Genomic DNA, 21,387 nt, shown 5'->3' with positions numbered 1-21,387 from the left:
CAGCTGTTAAAATTATCAAATTTTTCTAAAATTAAATTCGAGTATTTCGATTATTTTATATTCGATTATATTATTATTATACTAAATTATCTCAATAATATATATTGAATAATCTAGTATGATATTTTTTATTTAAACCGTAGGGTTGCATGCAATGTGTATCTTCAATATCTTCAATATTGAATAACTAAATGAGATCAAGTCGACGAATTTTCTTAACGATAAATTAATTATGTACATATCTAACATTGATCCGTGACATTTCGTGACAATTCCGATCTGGCATCTCGCGCGCGAGCGTCGCACACACCCGTTATAAGAGATGGACACGGCTGATCGCGGGTCCGGCAAAGCTTACCAGTCACAACAATATGGCGGTTGCCCAGCGGTCCCAAGCCGCAGCCTCCGAGTCGTCCAAGCTCTTCCAGTGGCTGACCGCGCTCAAGGTCCCATTCCCCCTTAATCGCCTTCCTTTTCTCGATCTTTCACTTGGTTCACTTCCAATCGAAGAGACGGCGATCTCTGACGCACATACTTGCGTACTGACGTACGTCTGTACGCGCGATCGCAGAAGACGGCATTCCACGACGCGGTCCAACCATCGGGCCCTTTGTATGTGCATAGTATACTGGAAGATAACAAACGAGTCGCTGAAACTCATACAAATCTAACTGCCACATCGACATCGACATTTCTCACCGAGAGATAGCCCCTTCGAATTTCTTTAAAGCCGGAATTTCGTCTTGATCGATATGCACGTCATTTTATATCGATTCTCCTTGGAAACGATTTTTAAAGAGAAAGAAACAGAGGGAGAGAGAATAACGTTTATTTATTTAAATTTAAATCATTACTCCATCAATTATTAGTAAATTGATGACTCGAAGAAAGATACAATGACATGATTGTTTAAGACAGATCGATTTTACGTCGCCTCGAGCAGAATGAAAAATGGGGATCGTTAACGTAACATGCCACTGTGCGATCGCTCGTTATAGATCTTTCGTCTGCGAGGCGATTCGGACGATTCGTTTGTCCGCATTACGCAATTATGCGACCTAAAATTATACAAACGGAAAGTACGTTCCGTAATTTCAGTCGAACCATGCATTAACGACCGGCTTTTAAGAGGATCGACCTTTCCCAGGCAATCTGACGCCCGTTTCAATTTGCGATTGCAAAGGGCGATGATTAGTCTTGACCTCCCCAGGGAAGCTTTCGATCCCGAAGTAATTAGCGAACATTGATACTGCGAAGTGCTTTCTGTTAAATCGTTGATGTGCATAAATTCACCAGACAGCCACCATTTTACTCTATCATCGCGATAAAACAGCCTTAAGATTATTTTGCACGCGATGTCAATTTTAATCTACGATCGTAACGGATCGCAATCTCGGATTACATAGAAAATGATGCGCCATTCAAAACTCAACGGAACATTCGCGGATATGCATACTATGTACAAAACCCACGATCAGAGAGATTATTCGCACAGAATAACGGATCGAAATGAGATATTTGCTAAATATAAAAATATGAAACAAGAGTAAAATTTTTACCGAAAAGAACTGTTTTTTACATTAATTTTCACATTTCATATTAAAATTTTACATTTTCAAAGATCAATCAATGAAAATGCGATAATTATGAGACAGCTGATTTCAATTTGATCTGAATTTTGCGAACGCGATTCACGCGAGAGAATCGGATCATATTTTTTTTGCCACATTCGTGTCGAAAGAATTCCGCATTCGATCTGACTCGCAAAGTACACTTAATGCGTCCGATCGAACGAACTGCATTCCATCGCGCCAGCACGAACGGTGCACGCGGTATGAACCCACCTAAAGACGACTCGCCCCGTTCAGGATCGACCGGTATCAACAAATTCAACCGAGTGCTTCTCGCGGCCGTTGAACGTTGAAAATAACGATCGACGGCAAATGAAAATCGGCCGTGAATTATGTCACTTTACGCATTTTAGCAAATTGAAGAGCAGAAAGGCATTCTAGATAGGTATCGGGTCGCGCTTGAGAAAGTCAATATCGAAAAGAATTATAGCGATAGTTATTGTTATTCGTCTGGCATGCGAGAGCGTGTCGGAGAGAAAGAGAGAGAAAAGGATAGACATTTCAGTTCGTCGAGTCAGGTCAGCTGCGGTTTGAAAGGATCTACTATGCGCCTACATAGGCATATCGAATACAAGATCCGAGAGACGACATTCCGTTGCCGGCAACCCGGAAGCGCTCCGCGTGCGGCGACGTCGATATAATTAGTTACGATATGCCTCGTACTTAAGATGCGTAGAGACCGATCCGCAAAGCTGACGAGCGACAGGATTACTTGCACTTTGAAAAAAACACTAATCGTTCGATCGGAGATAATGTATAAATAAACGCGCATCGTTACATCTTCTTCTCGCGACGATCATCTTGTAACATGCCCGTTAGTTTACACCCGTTTTTTATGAATCTTTACGTAAAATATTTCTACAGTTACAAATCGGCTATAGAGGCAAAACCGATTTGTTATAAAATTCTTAGATGCAGTTACCTCGAATATATAACGGATAATTAAGAAATTAGAAATCTTTCCATTATTCTACTTTTTCTTTTTTTGTTTTATTGTGATGAAACATTCAGTTTGAAAAAAAGATTCTTTCACAGTCGATCGAAACTCTATTGATCTCTGCAGCCGCGATTCAATTTATTATTACTAATTAGATGTGTTTGTGAGGTCCTAAAACAAACTATTTCTCGCACATTGAGATATTTATAAAAATAAATTTAAAATAAACATTTTTTAATGAGTGATATAATTGCTAACGTGTCAAAGTGTTGATCAATCAAGACGTAATCTGTCTTTAAATGTAACGATTAAATAATTTTATTTTATTCTGAAAATCTCCCTTTAGGTTTTTTATATTAATATGATAAGAGAAAAATAGAATATTTTCCTCTCTGCCATTGAACTGTACCAACGTATCGGTGAACAGCTTTAAATCACTAGTCTCGTTCGACAATGAATAGGCCTTGACGTACGTAAATCCAATATTATCGTCACGTTTGGGATATCGGTCCACCACGCATGGCACGCATGCAAATGTCCCTCAGATAGCGGTAATCCCTTACATGTCATGTGTTTACAAATACTAATGGAAAATCGCGAGTGTCGAGTGCCTGTAGAGTAGAATTGAAAACCCTTTCGACATCATCTACGAGACTCGTTTTATGGAAATCTCTCGGTGAAGAGAGTGGGACTTCCGCTTTTCGCTTCGCGGAACGCTTAATGAAAACTTCAGCTTATAATTACGTTATATCACGTTGCGTCACGTTCAACGTGTGTCATAATATATAATTCAATAACGTTACGTAATACGATGACACCACGAGATACAATCGAAGCCTTCGATATCCGAACGTCGCGCGTTTTAAAGTATATTTACGTCCTATTTATTTTCGTTAAAATATTACGCAATCGCGGTCTATCAAATTTCATTCGATAAATCGAATCTGATAACACAAGTCACACTCTTCCGTGACTTGGAATGCGTCTCGTGAAATACCTCGCTCGTATGGTGAATAAGAAATAGCCGACCGTATGGGGGAGGGAGGGGGGACGGCGAGCTTTCATAAAGTGCACTTCAACCGGCTCCGCTTTATGGCACACCGAAACACACGCGCTTCGACTCGAGGAAATTTGAGCCTTCAAAGGCCAGCTAACTTCTTTTTAGCGACCACCCGAGTTCCGTGGCTTATGCCATGGACAGTGATGCCCAAACAAAGGTCTTTTATTATATATATACACATATAACGTGATGTTATTATGTAATATAGGATACGTTGAGAAATTTGTATAGAGAAGAAAGAAATTTCTCATGCAAAATATTTACAGATATATAAATATTTATTTTACATATATATATGTGTGTGTGTGTGTGTGTGTGTGTGTGTGTGTGTGTGTGTGTGTGTGTGTATTGCAATATTGTTATGCAATATAAGATAGATTGGAAAATAATACAACTGATAGGAAGTAATTTCTGATGCAATAAGTCGAAATTATAGAATAAATTATTTCATATACTCTTGTTTTCTTTTCAAGGAAATTGAATTTAGAATTTGATCAATTAATATATTTGCTCTTTTTTTAAAATTTGAATGGAGCCTCTGATAATTTAATCAATATTCAGAGATGGAGAGAAGAGTGATAGAGAAGAGAGCTGCATTTTTAAAAATTATGAAATTATTACAATGCAAAATAAAATATTATACTTACCTTATAAAATAGAATCGATATATAAATACATACATATGATCTACGTTAAATTACCTATCGCATTTATACGATTTCGTAAAAAAAATTATATTTCTAGCTCCTTCTTCCGCACATTTTACATTTTGTAAAAAGCGTTTAGAATGCAAATTTATGAAAGACATGACAGGTAAAATGACCTTTACTAACTAACTTAGAAAGGCAATCAAGCGAAAGAGTGTTACATACACTCGGCTAGATAGATATAGGAATCTCGATATAGAGACATAATATCGAAATCTATCTTTCAACAATTTAGCTCGTATTGTGTGTACGTATTGCGCGACTCCCTGTGGATCGCGAAACGATTTATCAAATTCGATCTTTTCGGTTTCGAAACATATCTCGCAACAATGAAAAGTCGTTCTTTTGTTCGGCGGAAATCATATGCGGCAAGCGTATATCTTAAATCGATTCGATATGGCTCTGATCCATGTTAGAAATCCAACGGACAGATTGTCGCTAATCGCTATGTTGTTATACAATACAGGATAGATCGAAAAACATAGCACGACCGAAAAGAGGAGATAATTTCTCGTGTCAAAATTGAAGAATAAGATAAACTTTTCATGCAGAATTTTCCATTTTCCGAGAGAAAATTGACTTTAAAATTTGAATAATTATTATTATCTATTTACGCTTTTTTAAATAATCTTCAATAATTTAATAAATATTCGCGTGACAGAGAGAAAACAGCAAATTATAAAATTATATTGCAAAATAAAATTACACATTTTAATTTAAATTTAAAATTAAATTGATATTTATAAATATGATAATAAATTTCACAACAACGTTATTGCTTCGTATGTCATTTAAAGATCTGTAATATAAAGACATATAGGTAAAATTAAAACCACTAATAAGTAGTTGATCAACGATGCAAAGATCCGAGAAGCCCGAGATGTTTTCAGCGAATCGTTACATCGTGCAACATCATACATATTGGCATTTAACGGACCTTAATATGAAAGCGTCGCGACTTGGTCGTAAAATAAAATTTCGAAGGAAAGGTAACAGCGGACAGTCAGTGCGCGATCCGATGCGTCAGCTGCTGTATCAATAAGCGGCTTTCGAATGTCGGGGGTTTTCGCAATCTTGGCGAATTTATCGGATCAATTTACACACGCGTGCGCGCATTTTGATGCTATCGCGAGTTATCTCGAAGGTAACCTATCGGGAGTAAAGGCACCGGTCTCCCCTTGAGAGACCGGTAAGGAAGCGTCGTTTCGCTCGGTGGAAAGGGATGCCCGGCGCGACGTCTCGACCAGAGGCAGAAGAAGGCGTTCGCCTGGTTCGCCAGTCTCTCGTCGACTCTCAAGTCAAAGCGTTCCGTGAACCTTCGCGTGCGCTCCGCGCTTTGATGTGGCTCGTCTGCGCTCGGATCGAGTGCCCTTCGCACATCTAGAAGTCGTCTAAGCGTGTTTCCACCTCGATTCGTGCGTCCTTCCCTTCGCAATTTCCCTGCAAAGATCTCCGGTAAATGGAACTTCGACCGGCTCTGTGGTACCAAAATATATATCGCTTGCTTAGCGTACGGATTGGGTGGTTCGAAGCGAGTTTGGGACGCTTGTGAAAAGTGTACAACAAAAATCTATTTGCGGGAACCGAAAGCAGAGCATCTTTGTGCTCGGTGTAGCGTAAATCCATTTTTTCATGGTTTACCTGAAAGAATCCGTTTACGAGTGCGTCGTTTTCAAACGCGAACACGTGCTCCCGTTACGAAACTTATTAAGTGCGGAACTGGGGATAAACCGTCTGCGAAGCTCAAGAATTATAGCGCGAGTCTTGTAGAGGCTCGACTCGATCATTGCGAGAGGAAAATATTTGTATCTCGGAACGGTAAGATATTTACGAATACTTGTTAATCTCGATTTATAGCTCGCCGTTAACACGTTTCGTGCCGGATCGAATTTTAACGACTTTACATTCATGCGTGAATCTCATGCGTTCCATGCTACCGAGACTAATAGTTTTACTTGTGTATGAATCGGCAAAATTATAAGCGTGCTTTGTAGTATTTATAAGAATGCAAAAATAATTATATTATCGAGAAAAGAATTTAATGTTTAAAATATATACATTTTGCTTTACAGAACAAAGCAAAAATTAAACAAAACATGCAAATCTATAATTTCCATAAAATGAAGAGAATTATTTTGTGATGATCGTGATAATTATTCTATGCAAATACATATTTGTTTTGCACGATATCGTATCTTCTGTTTTTTTTATATGTATTATATTTATTTTCTGTATATTTTTTATATTCAATGAAATATTGTATATAATTCTCTGATTATATATCATAACAATATATCGTAATCAAGTGCTTCTTTGGTTGCAATAATGAATAAAACTTTGATTTATAAAACTTGAGAAAAAAAAATTTTTTAAATAAATCGCTACGTCGCATATTTAACTGCATTATAATTATTACAACGCATAATTTTATAAAATATTTTTACATTTGTAATAGTGAAAATATCAAATGACTAAATGAAAAGTTGGAGCACATGCAATCCACACAGGAAATGTTATCGCAATATTACTAAATTTACTAAATTGCCTTGCAATTCTATTCTGTAAATAATTTAGTAAATGAAACGTAAACGACGCGGAAAAGTTTCGCTAACGATAAGCGTATCTCCTGTCGTATACACAAGGGAATCACTCTAATACCCAAGGAAGGTCAATTTTAGACGCTAATCGAATCGAGTCGATTCGCGAAGCACTTCGACTCCAAACATCTTACTCGTTAGAATGAGACAACAATTGCTTATTGCTGAAAAAATTCGACGAAACACGATTGCGGTGTAATCTCGGCGGTAAATTAGATTCTCTTAAATGGGCTAAATATGTCGTTTTCATGCGGATTTCAAAACCGAATTTTAAATCGCGGTTTATTGCAATCAAATGGCGGTTGACGGAGTATTTCATGATTAAAACGCAATCGCTTCTTCGGATTAATCGCGTGCAATAACATGGCCGCTTTAAAGGATACAAAAACTGTTATTGTACTGAATTTGTTATGATTTCTGATAAAAGAATACAATATAGATCAAATATGTACGAAATAGAGATTATGAAACATCTTTCCAAGATTCAATTGTATAATGTTTTGTAAAACTTTCTCTACTTGCATGCATCGATTACATTGATTACAGCAAGTTTAAAAAATGCCATTTAATGCAGGATATTAAATATTAGATATCCTGGCAGGTGTATTTCTAGTTTCTCGTCGTAGAAAAAAAAGATCCTCTCCTGAATAAAATATTTCACGATTCAAATTTAAAAAATCGTTTTACGTAACCTGCCTTTCCTTAATATAATTATCTCGAAATGTTTCGAATATTTAAATATCGTAAATAAAGACAGTTTTCCTAGTTTTAATTTTAAGACTTCATAAACATCGTGTAATATTTGTACGCAGCTGTACCTAATTGGGGATGAAATAGAACGAAGTTTATATCCGGCGTCGCGGGCCTCGAGGACTCGCTTTCGCTCGTTGCCACCCACAGAAAAATGCAACAGCTGTTATGCATACGCCGTGATATTTTCTGAATCTCAAGGGTAAAGCGCGTTCTAAGGGCTCCGTGAAAGGCAGCTGTTGGCGTCGCGGATGGACTACACCTGCCTGAAAATATTTGTCGATGCCATTCGTTCATTTTTTTTTCTTTCAGAGATCACGTTTAGCTTCAGTCGTTCTCAAATAAATCCGCGGGACGTGCTTAGTAATTTCTAAAATTGCTCCAAAAATGGAACGTTTCCATTTTGGATTCTTCAGGAAATCTGCGAGTTATTTGAGAAAGGTCGATATAAATATTTCGCGGTATCCGTATATCTTTAAAATAATACGTCTATCGGAGAGATACATTTAGAGAGCGCGAATAACTCTCAATATATTTCTCTGGATGTCGATTATCGATTATTCAAGACAAACGTCACCCTTTCGATATCGCGCTCTCGAGCGATAGCCGACAAGTATATACGTCATTGGCGGCGGAAAAGAGATAAAGGAGACCCGGCTCATCGCAGAAAGCACAATTAGCTCATTCATCGTCCGCGTCTCTAGTGTCAGCGTACGCGAACGTGTACGCTATTAAACGTGCGCGCGAGAGGGTCGGGGTCCGGGGTTGGTTTATCGATGCAGGCGCCAAGTAGTCAGTCACTGTGACTCGTAAGATACATTCTGTTAGGCGTACCACGTCGTGCGGCGTTCAAGAGAGTTTATTATTACGCTAACAGCGCGCCTCGTACATCGCGTGTATCGAGAGATACACGTGCACAGAGGTATTCGCGATGGCGGAAGATCATCGCGCAGAAGAGAGGTCCTGCGCGCACGTCCGTTCTTCTCGTAGAGATACATCGTTTACGGTTTCTCTACTTATCGTCAGGTAAAAAAAAAGGATAAATATATACGCTAGAACGAGAGGAAGACGTATAATTTAAATAATACGCTTTGTAGCGTAACTTTGTCTCTTCCCTAAACGCGCGCTGTCAAAGGTAAGAAGCGTCTCGAGCTCGAACAATCCTTTTTTTTTTCTCGGCAAATTTCGCCGGTTATTTTTACTCGAGATCATTTTTTTCGGGTCTAAAAAGGGCGGGTAGCCTGCGGCGTCGCGGCCGCGAAAACCGGCCCTCGTGACGCGAAAGCGATCGGCCGAAAGCAAATTCCATCGCTCGGTCGCAAGCGTGAGAGGCTGGATCAGCCGCAGCCGCGGGGCTAAATTCCCAAATATGTGCAACGCGTAATTCACTAGGTCGAGGTCGTTACTCGATCGAAATCGATGCACCCTTCGATCGCGTACATTCATTACGGTGTCTTTAGAACGGAGCGAGAGGCCAGAAATAGAATACCGCTCTAAGGCATCTCCCCCTCAAACCAATGCATACAATATGGAGATACTTTCTCAATTTGTAACGCTCTCTTTAGAAAATAGTTACAGCATAAAAACATATTTGTGAGAAGAATATTTAATTAGAATATTAGATATTTAATTAGAATATTTTCTTTTTTCAGAATATTAAGAATGAAATATTTTCTTAAGCATTTTCTTATAATATTAATTTTTTCACACATTCTCGAGGTTTGATAAAAAACATTCTTTTTTTAGAAATTAATCGGTCAAGTATTAGAGGAAATTTCTCCGACGCAGATTGCCGAGGCCTGTGAAAAATCACGACGTAAAATTCGACGCTCGTTGGCGAGAAGTTATTTAAAAGCGCCGATAAGCACACGTCCTTTTGCTATATGCACAACGCGTCTTCTCTCACCTCACCAACACATCGCGGCCGCGAGAGTGGATACGCCTATTACCGCTCGCGAGATTAGAGCAATTTATAGTATCGTCTGAGAATACCGACCCACGCAGCGAGTAGTACCGTACTTCCGGCCGAGCATATGTTACAGCGATTTCGTCTGGTTGCTCTTATTGCGGTTTCGTATCGCGAGAGCTAAAACCGCGCCGAGAAAAGCGCGAGAAAGCTGAAAGACGCACAGCTCTCGGATCGATAATTTAATGAGTACAATTTTCTTGAAAAAAAAAAAAAATCTCCGATAAAGATAATTCCCCGATAATGAAATCTGTCATTAATAATGTTCGTAAAATTTACGTTTCTTCGCGGTCCATACCACGAGTTATAAGTTCGCAAACGCGATTGCCGATAATTTCACCCACGCTATCTCGTCGGCATTCCAAGTACGTTAAACGCGATACTTTATTTCACCGATACACGTCGCGGCCCGCCCGTTTCTTTCTCTCGCCTCTCCTCTTTCTGTTTGCCACAATGCCGTTTTCAGTGGCAGGCCTCAATTTGCCATAATTATTATGTTTATCTTCCTCATTCACTTAAGTCCGCGCACCGATCCGGGTCCTCCGTGTTCATTGTTTCGTGCGGCAGCACCGAAAGGCTAATATTATCAGACTCTCGTCTTCTCTCGTATACGATTTGCAACGCGGACATCGATCCTTTTTTTTTACTTGTTTGATAGAAACAAAATTCCTGACCGCTGACTATGATCGTAGGAAATTTATCGCTCACCATCTTATCGGAACAAGCCTCATATCTTATTGTTAGATACGAACGAAAATAAAACGAGGAAGATACTCGACCGCATTTTATTAAATCAATTTAAGCAACGTTGTACACATGACAAATCAGTGATCTCGGACGTTCGTAATTTCCTCTACGATAATAAAATACGAGAGAGGGATCGAAAATAGAATCTGTACGTGCGAAATCCGCTGTATTCGCGCTCGCGTCATGTGCGTGGCCGCACGGCCACGCGCCAATCATTACGTCCTGGAAAGGGTGGGTCTATCACCGATCAACCGCTATGTCAAATCCAATTTGCGTGATCCTTTCCCTCGGAAACGACACGAAATCCTCGTCACGCCCGGCAATTTGCGGCGCGCGGCTCGGCGCGCCGACTGCACTTTCGACGAGCGTGAGAAGTGAGTGTCGGAATGTTGCACCTACGAAGAAAATAACACACGACTCTCATAGAGAGAAAGAGAAAGAAAAAGAGAGAGAGAGAGAGAGAGAGAGAGCGCTTCTCGATCACCGAGCTAGACGCGAAGCACGCGCGTTAAACCGTTTCGTAAAATGCATCTCGGACGTTACAACTTTATATCCGCGAGGTCAGAAATCCTGAAAAATATCTCTCGCGGTCTGCGCTATTGCTTGTCAGAATCGATGCACGTGCAACGTCCGGTTCCTTACGTGCTCCGCTGTAGCCACGCGCCAATCATTACGCTCGCGAGAAGGCGGTAACTATCCCGACCGATCCAGTTTGTCAAACGCAATTTGCGTGATCCTTCTTCTCCGGCGCGGAAACACGGAATCACGGAACCTGCCGTCAACAGGTCCGATCGTTTATGGTCTTTGTGGCCACGTGCGATAATGAAAGTAACGACATTGTATATATATTGCTACAGATACCGATACTGATTCTCTCCTCTAATAGATTAAATAGAATCGCGCGAACGATGTATATACTTGGACAGCTCTCCAAGAGGAAAGATCTAATCCCCTAATGACATTTCTCAATTATTATACTTTCTCCGAAGGAAGTTTCTTCGATCATGTACAATGTCTCGTGCATCTTTCAAGTTAGAAAAAGGAAAGGTACGACAGGCCCCCTTGACTACCAACGATGTTAGCGCGTTCTCCGCTGTCGAGAGCCCGCTCGATCGAAGCGGAGTTAGCACGAACAGATTGTTTCTGCGGCCGAGAGAGCGAAGGCCTTTAGGAAAGTGTAAAGAGCATCTAAAGCGGGAAAGGGAGAGAACGAGAGAACGGACAGGAAAGAGAGAGAGAGAAAGAGGGAGTGACAAAGTAACTCCGCCGAGCCGGATAGGATGCGAGAGAAAGAGCGAGGATGGAGCGAGAGATGAACGCGGGGAAGAGGGCAAGAGGTTGGCGAACAGAGGAGACGGAGATGGGAGATGGCGAGGACGGTTCAAGGAAGAAGAAGAAGAGGAAGAAGAAGAAGAAGAAGAAGTTAAGATGGTCCAGCGCAGGCAGCTTCACCACCGCAGCCGGAGGTGATGACCTGCTCAAGGCCACCCGCTCCCAACCTCTCGGACCGAAGAGGAGAACCACTCTTCTTATTTTTCGTTGCTCCCTTTTCTCTTTTTCGACTCCTTGTTACAGCTCTCGAGCTCTCTCGCTCCTTCTTTCTTCTGCCTCTCTCCTTCTCTCTCGGTCAGTTTCCGTGCATCTGCCTTTCTTAGCTCGCTGAGCTTTGCAGTCAGTTTTCTCTTTTTCGCTCGCTCGCTCTCTTTCTCTCTAATTTTTCTCTTCTCCTTTTCTTTTAATTTTTAAATTTGTTTGTTAATTCAGAAAAACGGAATATTTTAAAATACATAGAATATTGCGAAGATCATATTCTCATTTTCGAGTTGAAATTTTTCAGCAAACTTGAACAATTATCTAAATATTCATTGGAAAGATCTCTGATTTTCAATACATACTTAGGTTTTAATCTTCTCGATTTTGAAAGAACGAAATTCTTAAAGAAAATTTCTCGCGATAAGCGTGTGTTCTTTACGGCAGAAATTCGCATACAGATATTGGGAAGGAAAATTTGAGTAAAATTCCGAGAAAACGCAGAAAAAAATCAAACGCGATGCAAGAGAAGACGTAAAACAACTAAGATCACACGACTAATCTGCCTTGCAATCTAGTGTTCACCAAGAATGCCATGCATCATCGATACAATGTAATAAAAAGGAAGCCAAGAGAAGAGTTTTTCCTTCACTCACGTTTCTTCGATCAAGTTTTTCACGACTGCAATCATCCTGACACGCGAAGATCATAGATCTCGGGTGATTTCGACGAGAGTTTTACATCAGTTACACGAGATCAACAATTATAAGATATATATTATTATATTAATAATGATAAATATTAACAATTATAAGATATATTATTAGATTGATAATTATAAATATTAACAATTATAAGATTATGCGATATATTGGAAGAATATTGTGGGAGGATGAAAATATCGAAATGTCGGAAAAAAGGAATTTTGCGAACTCGTGCGTATCGTACTTGAAAAAGATATTTTTTATAGTGACTTTGCGCGCGCGTTGCTCGATGGTGTATTTGACGTTTAATAAGCGTGGGTCAACTGGAGTCAACGGTGCAGCTGTGTCGACTGACAGCGAACTATTATCTCGATTCATTATCAGTGGCCTCTTTGTGCATGTCTCTTGTTTCGTGGGACTCCCCCTGCGCCGCCCGCCGTTAACTTTTCTCAATTGAAATGTCACCCGTAGCATAGTTCCCTGTCGACTGCATAATCGCAGAAAAACACGCATGCAATCATGTATAATAATAAAAATGTAATTTCGCGTGATTCCAATATGAATTATTATATACATATTTTTAATTTCATTTTAACATGATTTGCCCCAGAGTAAAAAAGAATCGCATATTCTCTTTCGTACTATCGTTTGTTTACACCGTATATAATAAACAAAAGCACACGCATTGTTACAGCGCGAGATGACGAAGTGGACCACATGAGCGAGATTGCAGAGTACACGGAGGAGGGCAGCAAGAAACCGAGCAAAAGTAAGGAAAAGATAGATTATTAAAGAGATCGATATAAAATATCTATAAATATCCGTAGATGGCGAAACGCATATTTCGTAAGCGGACATTATAGATCGCAAAAACAGGTGATTTTTCCGCGCGATCGGCGAACAATAAAACAGAATCGACAAAAACTCTAACGTCTAAGATCGGTATATTACTTTCCCGAGCGATCTTACCTCGCGCGGAGATATTAAGGTATGACTCGGCGATTTCGACAATAGTATTTGCGTTTATGTGCGGTGGACCGTAGACGGTGTTCATTGTGAGGTAAACGATAATTCCGGGGTCGCGTGTCAGAGGCGCTCGTTCGCGAAATGAATCGAAAATGTCAGCGCGATGTAGCGTGGTCAGATCGACGCCGATCTTGCTAACAATAGCGTTTAAGCAGCGCTCGAGTCGAATACCTCTCGCGGTTTGCATCGATCGCCGCCCGTCCTTCGGCTACGGTGAAAGTCCGCAGGAATTCGCCCTCGCTCGAACTTCACATTGAGATCCTCCTGACGTGTCACGAACTCGAGCTCGAGCTCGAGACACCCGTAACGAACACCTCGCGTTGCCTCGTAAAACGACAGCGAGTTATGCCGATCGTGCCGGTCGTCCTTCGGTTTTTTAATCGGGACGCAGAAGGAGACGTTTAAAATTTATGATATACATCTGACTCGAGTAATCGACGACGTCGTTAAAATGCCGATTGATTAGGAATAAAGACGCGACGATGCGATGAAAAAAGAATCGCGAGGCGATAGGAAATTGAGGCGCGAATCTTAATTATATCCGAATTATTCCGAATTTATGGACATGAATTTAAGGACGCTTATTAACACGTTATAATGACAGATTTATGGAGATCGTCGCTTTCGCGCGCATCCTCGGCACGTTTATTTTTTTCTCCCGTGCCGATAGTTCCGCGAATACCCTGGGTGCAACGAACGCGACCGCGCTACCGGTCTTTTTTCGTTTTTATTTTTCCGTAAAAAAACTTAATTGAATATCGAATAAGATTCTCGCGATTCGCTGCTCGTTTTGCAATGTCCGCTTCCCACGAAGGCACCGAGGTAGAAGCGAGGTAAGCGTCATCGGCCTCTCGAAGCACGTACGCATCGAACCGCTGCGTTTAATGCCGATGTTTCCGCATTCTGGAATCTTATTTCTGAACGGGGAATATTCGCGCTGTCTAGCCGGTGCGTGGCAAAAATGCGCTGCCGACTGAGCGTCGGATGATCTCGCGAAACTCGCCGGCCTTTTGCCGGGATTTTACGATCCGCGACTCGACTGTAAATAGACTAATTGATTGCGAGTGGATTTTAATCGCGATTGCGATGCAGATTTCTTCTGTCCGCGAAATGTCATTCTTCCAACGACGAAAATATGTGCGACGTATCCGTTTTTCAGATCGATTTCAGGAACTGCAGGATTTAGATCTAACGAAAAGAGGACGCTCTCTCGAAATTCCGATGCCGATTTCTCATGCTTTCGATAAGAGGCATAAAGCATTTAAGCGAGGAAATTTCGGTACGTTCACTCCTCTCACGAAATGTGGGAATTAATCCGCTCGAGAGACGTTAAATGGACCTTTCGTACGATACGACCTCCTCTTCCGCGCAAGAGTGTCAGAAGCTAAACGTGATAAATGGATGCTGGCCGATGTAACGCGAGCCGCGTCATTTTAGGATCTTTTCGCCGTCCGCGATCACCAGCGTGATGCCATCCACGTGAAAAAAAAAGTAGAAAGAGAGATGATGTAACACGCTTTATGAATCAGACATGTGAAGATTACCGAATCGAACGTTTCGCAATCGCCGCGAGAATCGCGTCCCTTTATCGGAGTTTGGCGACACGGCCTTTCGGCACGGATTATCTAATATTTGCACGGTTATTACATCAAAGCTGCCGTTTCCTTGAATTTCTCGGATAACTTTGCGGCCGTTAAACGTCGAGAAAGACCGTGCATGCGAAAAATCGCGGAAACGGGAACTTTACCGGACAAAGTGAGTAGCCGCGAATCGTGAAATTGCTCTTGATAAGAATAGCTTTTCGCTATCGAGATAAGAATTTGTAACAAGTTACGTAACGAAATGTAAGTAGAGGCTAAAGATCGAGATAAAACGCGTTCGATATATTAAATGCCACGTATTTTATTCGAGTTATCGAGTCGCTAAAGGAGAATCGTTTTTCAAAAATGAGACGCGAAATCGCGAGCTAACATTTTGTAAAGAAATACACAAGTATTATGAGCCTCTCGCAGCCTCCGTAAAATATTCACGCGTTTCTAACACGTGTTTCTCCGGAGAATCGCGGGACGAAGGACGCGTCGCGCTTCATTCGGTACCTGAAAATCGATCATCCACGCTGTAACGCGCGGACTTATCGCTAAACGCGTTGCTTCGCGTCGCCGACACATTTAATGACACGAGCGTCGCACGGTTCCGGGATGATGATGATGATGATGATGAGGCGAAAAGAGCGAGACCGCTATATTAGGGAGGACAAAAATAACAATTAATAAATCGCATTTCTTTCTTTACTTTGGCTCTCTTCACCTTCGGCGTACATTGAGTGTTCGCTCGCGCGATCCAAGGACAAAATGTGTCTTTTTAGCGACGTTGCGGCATTGATTTTGCCTCCTTTCTTTCCCAAAACAGTATTCGAACAAAGAGAGCCGGCCATCGCCGGCCATTGCGACAGACGCAATCTCGCATTCGAAAACCACATGCATAATAACGTAATTTACGGCTGCAATTTGTATAGAATAATCACTATTATCATTATACAGGTGTAGCATCGAGATAAGCATGCATCATGAGAATATTAATTTTAATTATGATATATAAAATAACGCGTGTGCAGCTTGAATATTGATTCCTTGATTCGTGCTTTTCGAATATTTTTTCAATTACAATGTAATTTATCGAATATTTGAAAAAAGGAATATCCAAAAAATCGCTTTGCAAAACCAATGGCAAATATTGCAAAATTTTTCCAAAATTTGCAGCTTATGTTTAGTATTTGAAAAAAAGCGAACAATATTTTATATTCGTTTCTCAATGTCTACTCTCTTGATCGCTCATAAGTAATACATTTTTTATTCTAGTTAATCTGATCTCGACGTATGACTCGGTATAGATTCTTCCGCCCCGATAAATCGATGAATCACATATATATATCATCGCCTACGGAATTAGGAGGCGACGTAACTTGGCATGACAAACTTGTGAATTCATCTCTAGAATCGATTATATCGCATAGCGGTATAATCCAGTCCGGCATAGATCTTCCGGTCCTACGACTTCTTCCCGACGAGAGAGCAAACGATTGCGTTTGACACATTCTGCGAGATTAATTGACTCACGGATCCTTAGCCTGGACGACATTATATGCATAGATGTCCGGAGAAATCGTCATCGAGTGTTCATCGTGTAATAGCTAATTCATGACTCTCTTACAGGTGTTTCGCGATCGTCTCCCGATCGATTAGAGATAAATATCGTCATGCTGGATATTATTTTAATGACGCGCTAAGAGAGAAATTAGGAGGGAAAGGCGAGGATCGAGGATGAAGAATGAACGCATACTGATTTCTCGCACGTCATAATATCCGCGAAAGAAGCGCAATTGTCAAAGAGCTAAAAGCGCAGGCCGCGCGCGCTATCCAGGCGAATGCGAGTCTATCCCTTCTCTTGTATCGCGAAAGCGCCAACCTCGCGGAAGCTGGCCTCGACGCGAGCAATGTCGCCCAGTCTTACGACAGCCTTCTTGCCGGTACGAACTTGCGCCCCAAGTTGTTTCCACTCATCTGCCGGCGATACATCAACGTTCTTCCGAGAACCGGTCAAACGCGCAAAACGCGCGCAATGAGTCTCTATCGCGTGAAAGTTCGCCGTTGAGACTGCGACTTGAGTTATGTACCTTTTGATGATTAAAATTAATCGCCTGCCGGCTTAACGCTCGCACAAAGTGGTTGTACGACGGAACAACCTCTCCTCCGATGAATTCCGTGGACGTTGTATACGTGAGCCGTATATAATCAGGTATATTATATCTTGTAAGAAGTCTGTTTTCGACCGGCAACATCTTTAACTCGATGCACTAGCGAGCGGAGAACGCGCTCTCCAGTCTTGATCCCATGTATATTTATTTTCTAGTTTGTCAGAATAACAATTTTTCAAAATTTAATTAAAAATATAATTTAATAATTTAATTAAAAATTAAAATATTTAAAAAAATAGTAAATGAACTCAATTTATATGTCGCTTTTCGACGCGATAATTATGATAATATAATTATGACTTCATCACGTGTTTGCAGTCAAATATTTGCCAAATACAGATGGAAATGTGAAACGATATTCGTGACACTTGCGCGATCGCTTTCTATCATCTTTATCGCATCGAGATAGTGTAAGAAGCAATTTAATTTCATTTCAATCGAAAAAATTCAATCTCAATATGTTATTTTATACCATTACTATTACCTCTCTATCATCGAAAACTCGCGCTATATTTACCGAATACTTGCATAATTGAATATCGTGTCCGGATTGCCGTAACTAGCGTTTCCAATTAAGAATGCAAATTTCTAATTATATGCATCGGATGGATTGCACATCCGTGACAGAGTACTTACGTACACACGTACACAATGCGTGCAAAATTCAGGCATTCACGCACACGTTTACGCGCGGTGTCCCTGTTACCGGTACAAATATGGTGCGATCGTCTGGACACGCGCACGTACGTACATACATGCATACATACATGCATGCATACAGACACGCATAGGAAATCGTCGGGTAGCGCAAAAGTTGCATCTGTGCACGTATCGGTGATTAGTTACGTTGCGCCGAGCTATGCCAGGAATGTTAATCAGCAGGAGTTAGCGCTCGCGCGCGGCGCGCTTTATTAACTGTGAATTAAAGTTAGTCGGAGATTTCGCGGTATACATGCGAGCGTTTAACGCTGCGACGCAACATTACGAGTCGATGAGACTTGCGAGGAAAAAAATGGCATAGAAGAATCTCTTTCGCGCAAATATGACGAGAATTCAAATCGAGTCTTTACGCGACTTTGATATTCACGCCATTAAAAATATCGCATACCGCGCTCGATTTTACATATCTCTATTTAAAATAGATAACATATATGCAAATATTTTATCAGTAAAAGCGCGTTAAAATGTACGGAAAATCCTTGGAATTATTTGAATTTCTTATAAATACGGTGGCCCGAGTAGAACGTGTAATTCGGAATAAATTTTAATAAAAAAGGGAATCGATAAGATAAAAATTATCTTTTTTTTAAAATTGTTGCGAATAATATATAATATGAAGTTATCAAAGGAGATTCCGTAAGATTCCGAACTCTTTAAAATATTTGTCGAATTTTCTTCGACGAACGTGAAAAGTCGCGAAATTTTGCGCCTGCGCTTCATCAGATTAGGAATATGAAAAATCGAAGAGATGATGTCATATTTTTTGAACGACAATACACCACTCATCGCGATGTGTAATGTGTCGATATACGCGCGATGAATCATTCAAGTAGTTTGCACGTTCGCTCTTTAATGGTGCAAATATTTTCGCCGATGCACTTCTTTCCTGAGAAAATTCTCAAGACATGATATAAGCATTATAAGGAAAATAGAGAAAAGTAATATCTAGGAATAACCTGGAAAATTCTTGCGCGTAATAAGTTTTTTTTTCATCAGACGAATATAATGATATTGCGTCCCGAACAAAATATTTTCGAATCTTTCATGTAAATCCATTTGATTGCGGATAGTGTTGTTCAAATCCCATCTGTTTCACCTTGAATCCACTACCTTATCAGAGACCGAAACAGACATTCTATACAAACGATAGCTTGTCAAATGCGTAACGGGGACAACAATCATAAAATTTCGTTATCTCTTTCATTCGTTATCATCCTTAGGAAAAAAACACATAAGAAATTTTTACGTTTCTTATTTCTACTTAATAAATTATTTTTCATCATTCAAAAATCTATGATAAATATTAAAATATATTATTTGTTATCGAAGTCTTTAAAGGCTCAAAATTTGATCTCGAATGTATTTGAAAATATTGCAGATACGGTAAATGGTAAGATGGAGAACTGTGGAGGCGGCCAACGCCTGCCCCCGGACGGGGACGAATTTCCAGCAGCGTACCAAGAATTTAGCAATAGTCAGCCACCGTACAACAGATACATTGCCGCGACAAGGACGACAGCGACAATAGCCACGAATGGCGAATTGTGCAACGAGAACGAGACGTTCCGTACCGGCGAGTCATTTAAGATGCTCGCGAACGACAGCAATGTTGTCGGTTCGAGGAGCATTATTCTGTCCGATAGCAAGATGACGTTGACGAATCCTGAAAACGTGAGGCAAGATATAAACAAAAGCGCTTCGACGAATACAGAGAACGTCCGGCCGGAGATAGGAGCTAAGGCTATTGCGGATAACGCGTGTCAGGATAACGCCAAGTCCTCCGAGATTTTTAATGAGGAGAGAAAATCATCCTATAACACTTCGGAAGATGTCGCGAAGAGAAACGCTCCTACTGTCGCGGGAAGTCCTCTTTATTCTTGCCAAACGACAAATGGCAATTCAATAATGAGCGAGAAGAAGATGGAGATCGCCGGATATTATCACAAGGACGCGATGACGATTGAGGAGTTGCCAAGCCACGTGGAAAAGGACACGCCCGTCGATATCCCACCGCCTCTACCATTGACAGGTACTCATTTTGCTTCGAATTAAACCTCTCCCTGTCCCCGTTTACTTTTTCTCCGACAAGCAGCGCTGTCATATCACAATTACACAATCGTGTTATTAGATTCGACATTAATATTTCGACAAAATTAATTTTCCTTTCGAAATTATCCTTGAAACATGTGACACATTTTTATATCATTCTGATTTTTTATACTTTTTATAAAAATATATCTTATTACTTAGGTCCGCCTAAACTGGAGCAAATGCACGCCAGAAACGTTTCTACGATGGAATCGCCGCAGAGAAAATTTTCTCTAAACGGTGATCTCTGGAGACAGGACGACAAGTCCGAGCGATCCGTCCGAGATAAAATCGCCATGTTTTCGTCGCAAAGCAACCTCGACGTGCCCTTGTTCCCCAATGCCATGACAGCCGCGGCAGTCACGAGCAACGGCAAACGTCTTTCCAAGTACAAGTCCTCCGAGGACGTTTGCTGCGACGATAAGAACAGCGGGCAGAAGGATCGGTCGCCTTTCCTCGTCGACAGGACGCAAAGCTCTTTCGATCTCACCGATTCGGCCAGAGCATCGACAGGGCACGATTCCGCGAAGAAATATAGTCAAAAGACACCCAGTTTGCCTGCTCAGCCTGCTTTATTGAGCCCTATTACGCAAACTATGCGCGTTCCAAAGATACTGCCAGTTGTTCCACCGAAAGTTACATCACCGTCCAGTCCGTACGACAAGCAGATTTTTTCAAATACGACGACAAAGAATTATTGTGCCGAAAATAACAACTTGTCGAATGCCACGTATCCGAGTATCGGTAAAACCATCAGTTCTTTTAACGATGCTAGTAATTCAGTGAAGACGACGAGTGCGCCTTCATTGATACGAGCTACCAGTTTCTCGGGCTCGATGTCCTTTGTGCAAGATCGAAATCCTCCGACAGCAGATTCAACCTCACAAATCGCGAGAACGAACTCTCTGGCATCTACGTTTAGGCGACCTGGAGATGACGCGAGAAGAAGCAGTTTGAATCAGTTGATCGAGCAGAGGCGGAGATCGATATCGAAACTACGTGGTCTAGTTATACCGGAGAAAGATGCCGTGCCGATAGATCAGCCCATTGTCGATCTACCAGAAATCAAGTCACGCGATTCGATATTATTACATCAGGTAAGATTTAAAGCTATTAAAGTACAATATAATTATATATAATTATATAAATTATATAGAGTATATAAATTTC

General features: G+C 40.8%; 1 protein-coding gene and 1 long non-coding RNA gene across 2 annotated transcripts in view; one reads left to right on the top strand and one right to left on the bottom strand.

The window, feature by feature from the left end:
• Positions 1–622, bottom strand: part of LOC145964469 (uncharacterized) — a 49,893-nt gene extending 49,271 nt beyond the window's left edge. The window contains exon 1 of the long non-coding RNA XR_014436466.1: positions 359–622. This is a non-coding gene — a long non-coding RNA (uncharacterized LOC145964469). The remainder of the gene's footprint in view (positions 1–358) is intronic.
• Bbg (PDZ domain-containing protein big bang) overlaps positions 1–21,387 on the top strand; it is a 39,486-nt gene that overhangs the window by 11,735 nt on the left and 6,364 nt on the right. The window contains exons 6-8 of the mRNA XM_083087224.1: positions 13,324–13,398; positions 19,508–20,158; positions 20,380–21,314. Coding sequence (XP_082943350.1) covers positions 13,324–13,398; positions 19,508–20,158; positions 20,380–21,314 — 1,661 coding nt within the window. The remainder of the gene's footprint in view (positions 1–13,323; positions 13,399–19,507; positions 20,159–20,379; positions 21,315–21,387) is intronic.

The sequence above is a fragment of the Camponotus vicinus genome, unplaced genomic scaffold (genome assembly GCF_025532165.1).
Source record: "Camponotus vicinus isolate PSW18456_S1 unplaced genomic scaffold, iyCamVici1.0 SCAF_13, whole genome shotgun sequence".
NCBI classification, from domain to species: Eukaryota; Metazoa; Arthropoda; class Insecta; order Hymenoptera; family Formicidae; genus Camponotus; species Camponotus vicinus.
Note: the sequence above shows the minus strand (reverse complement) of the source record. Positions and strands in the feature narration are given on the sequence as shown.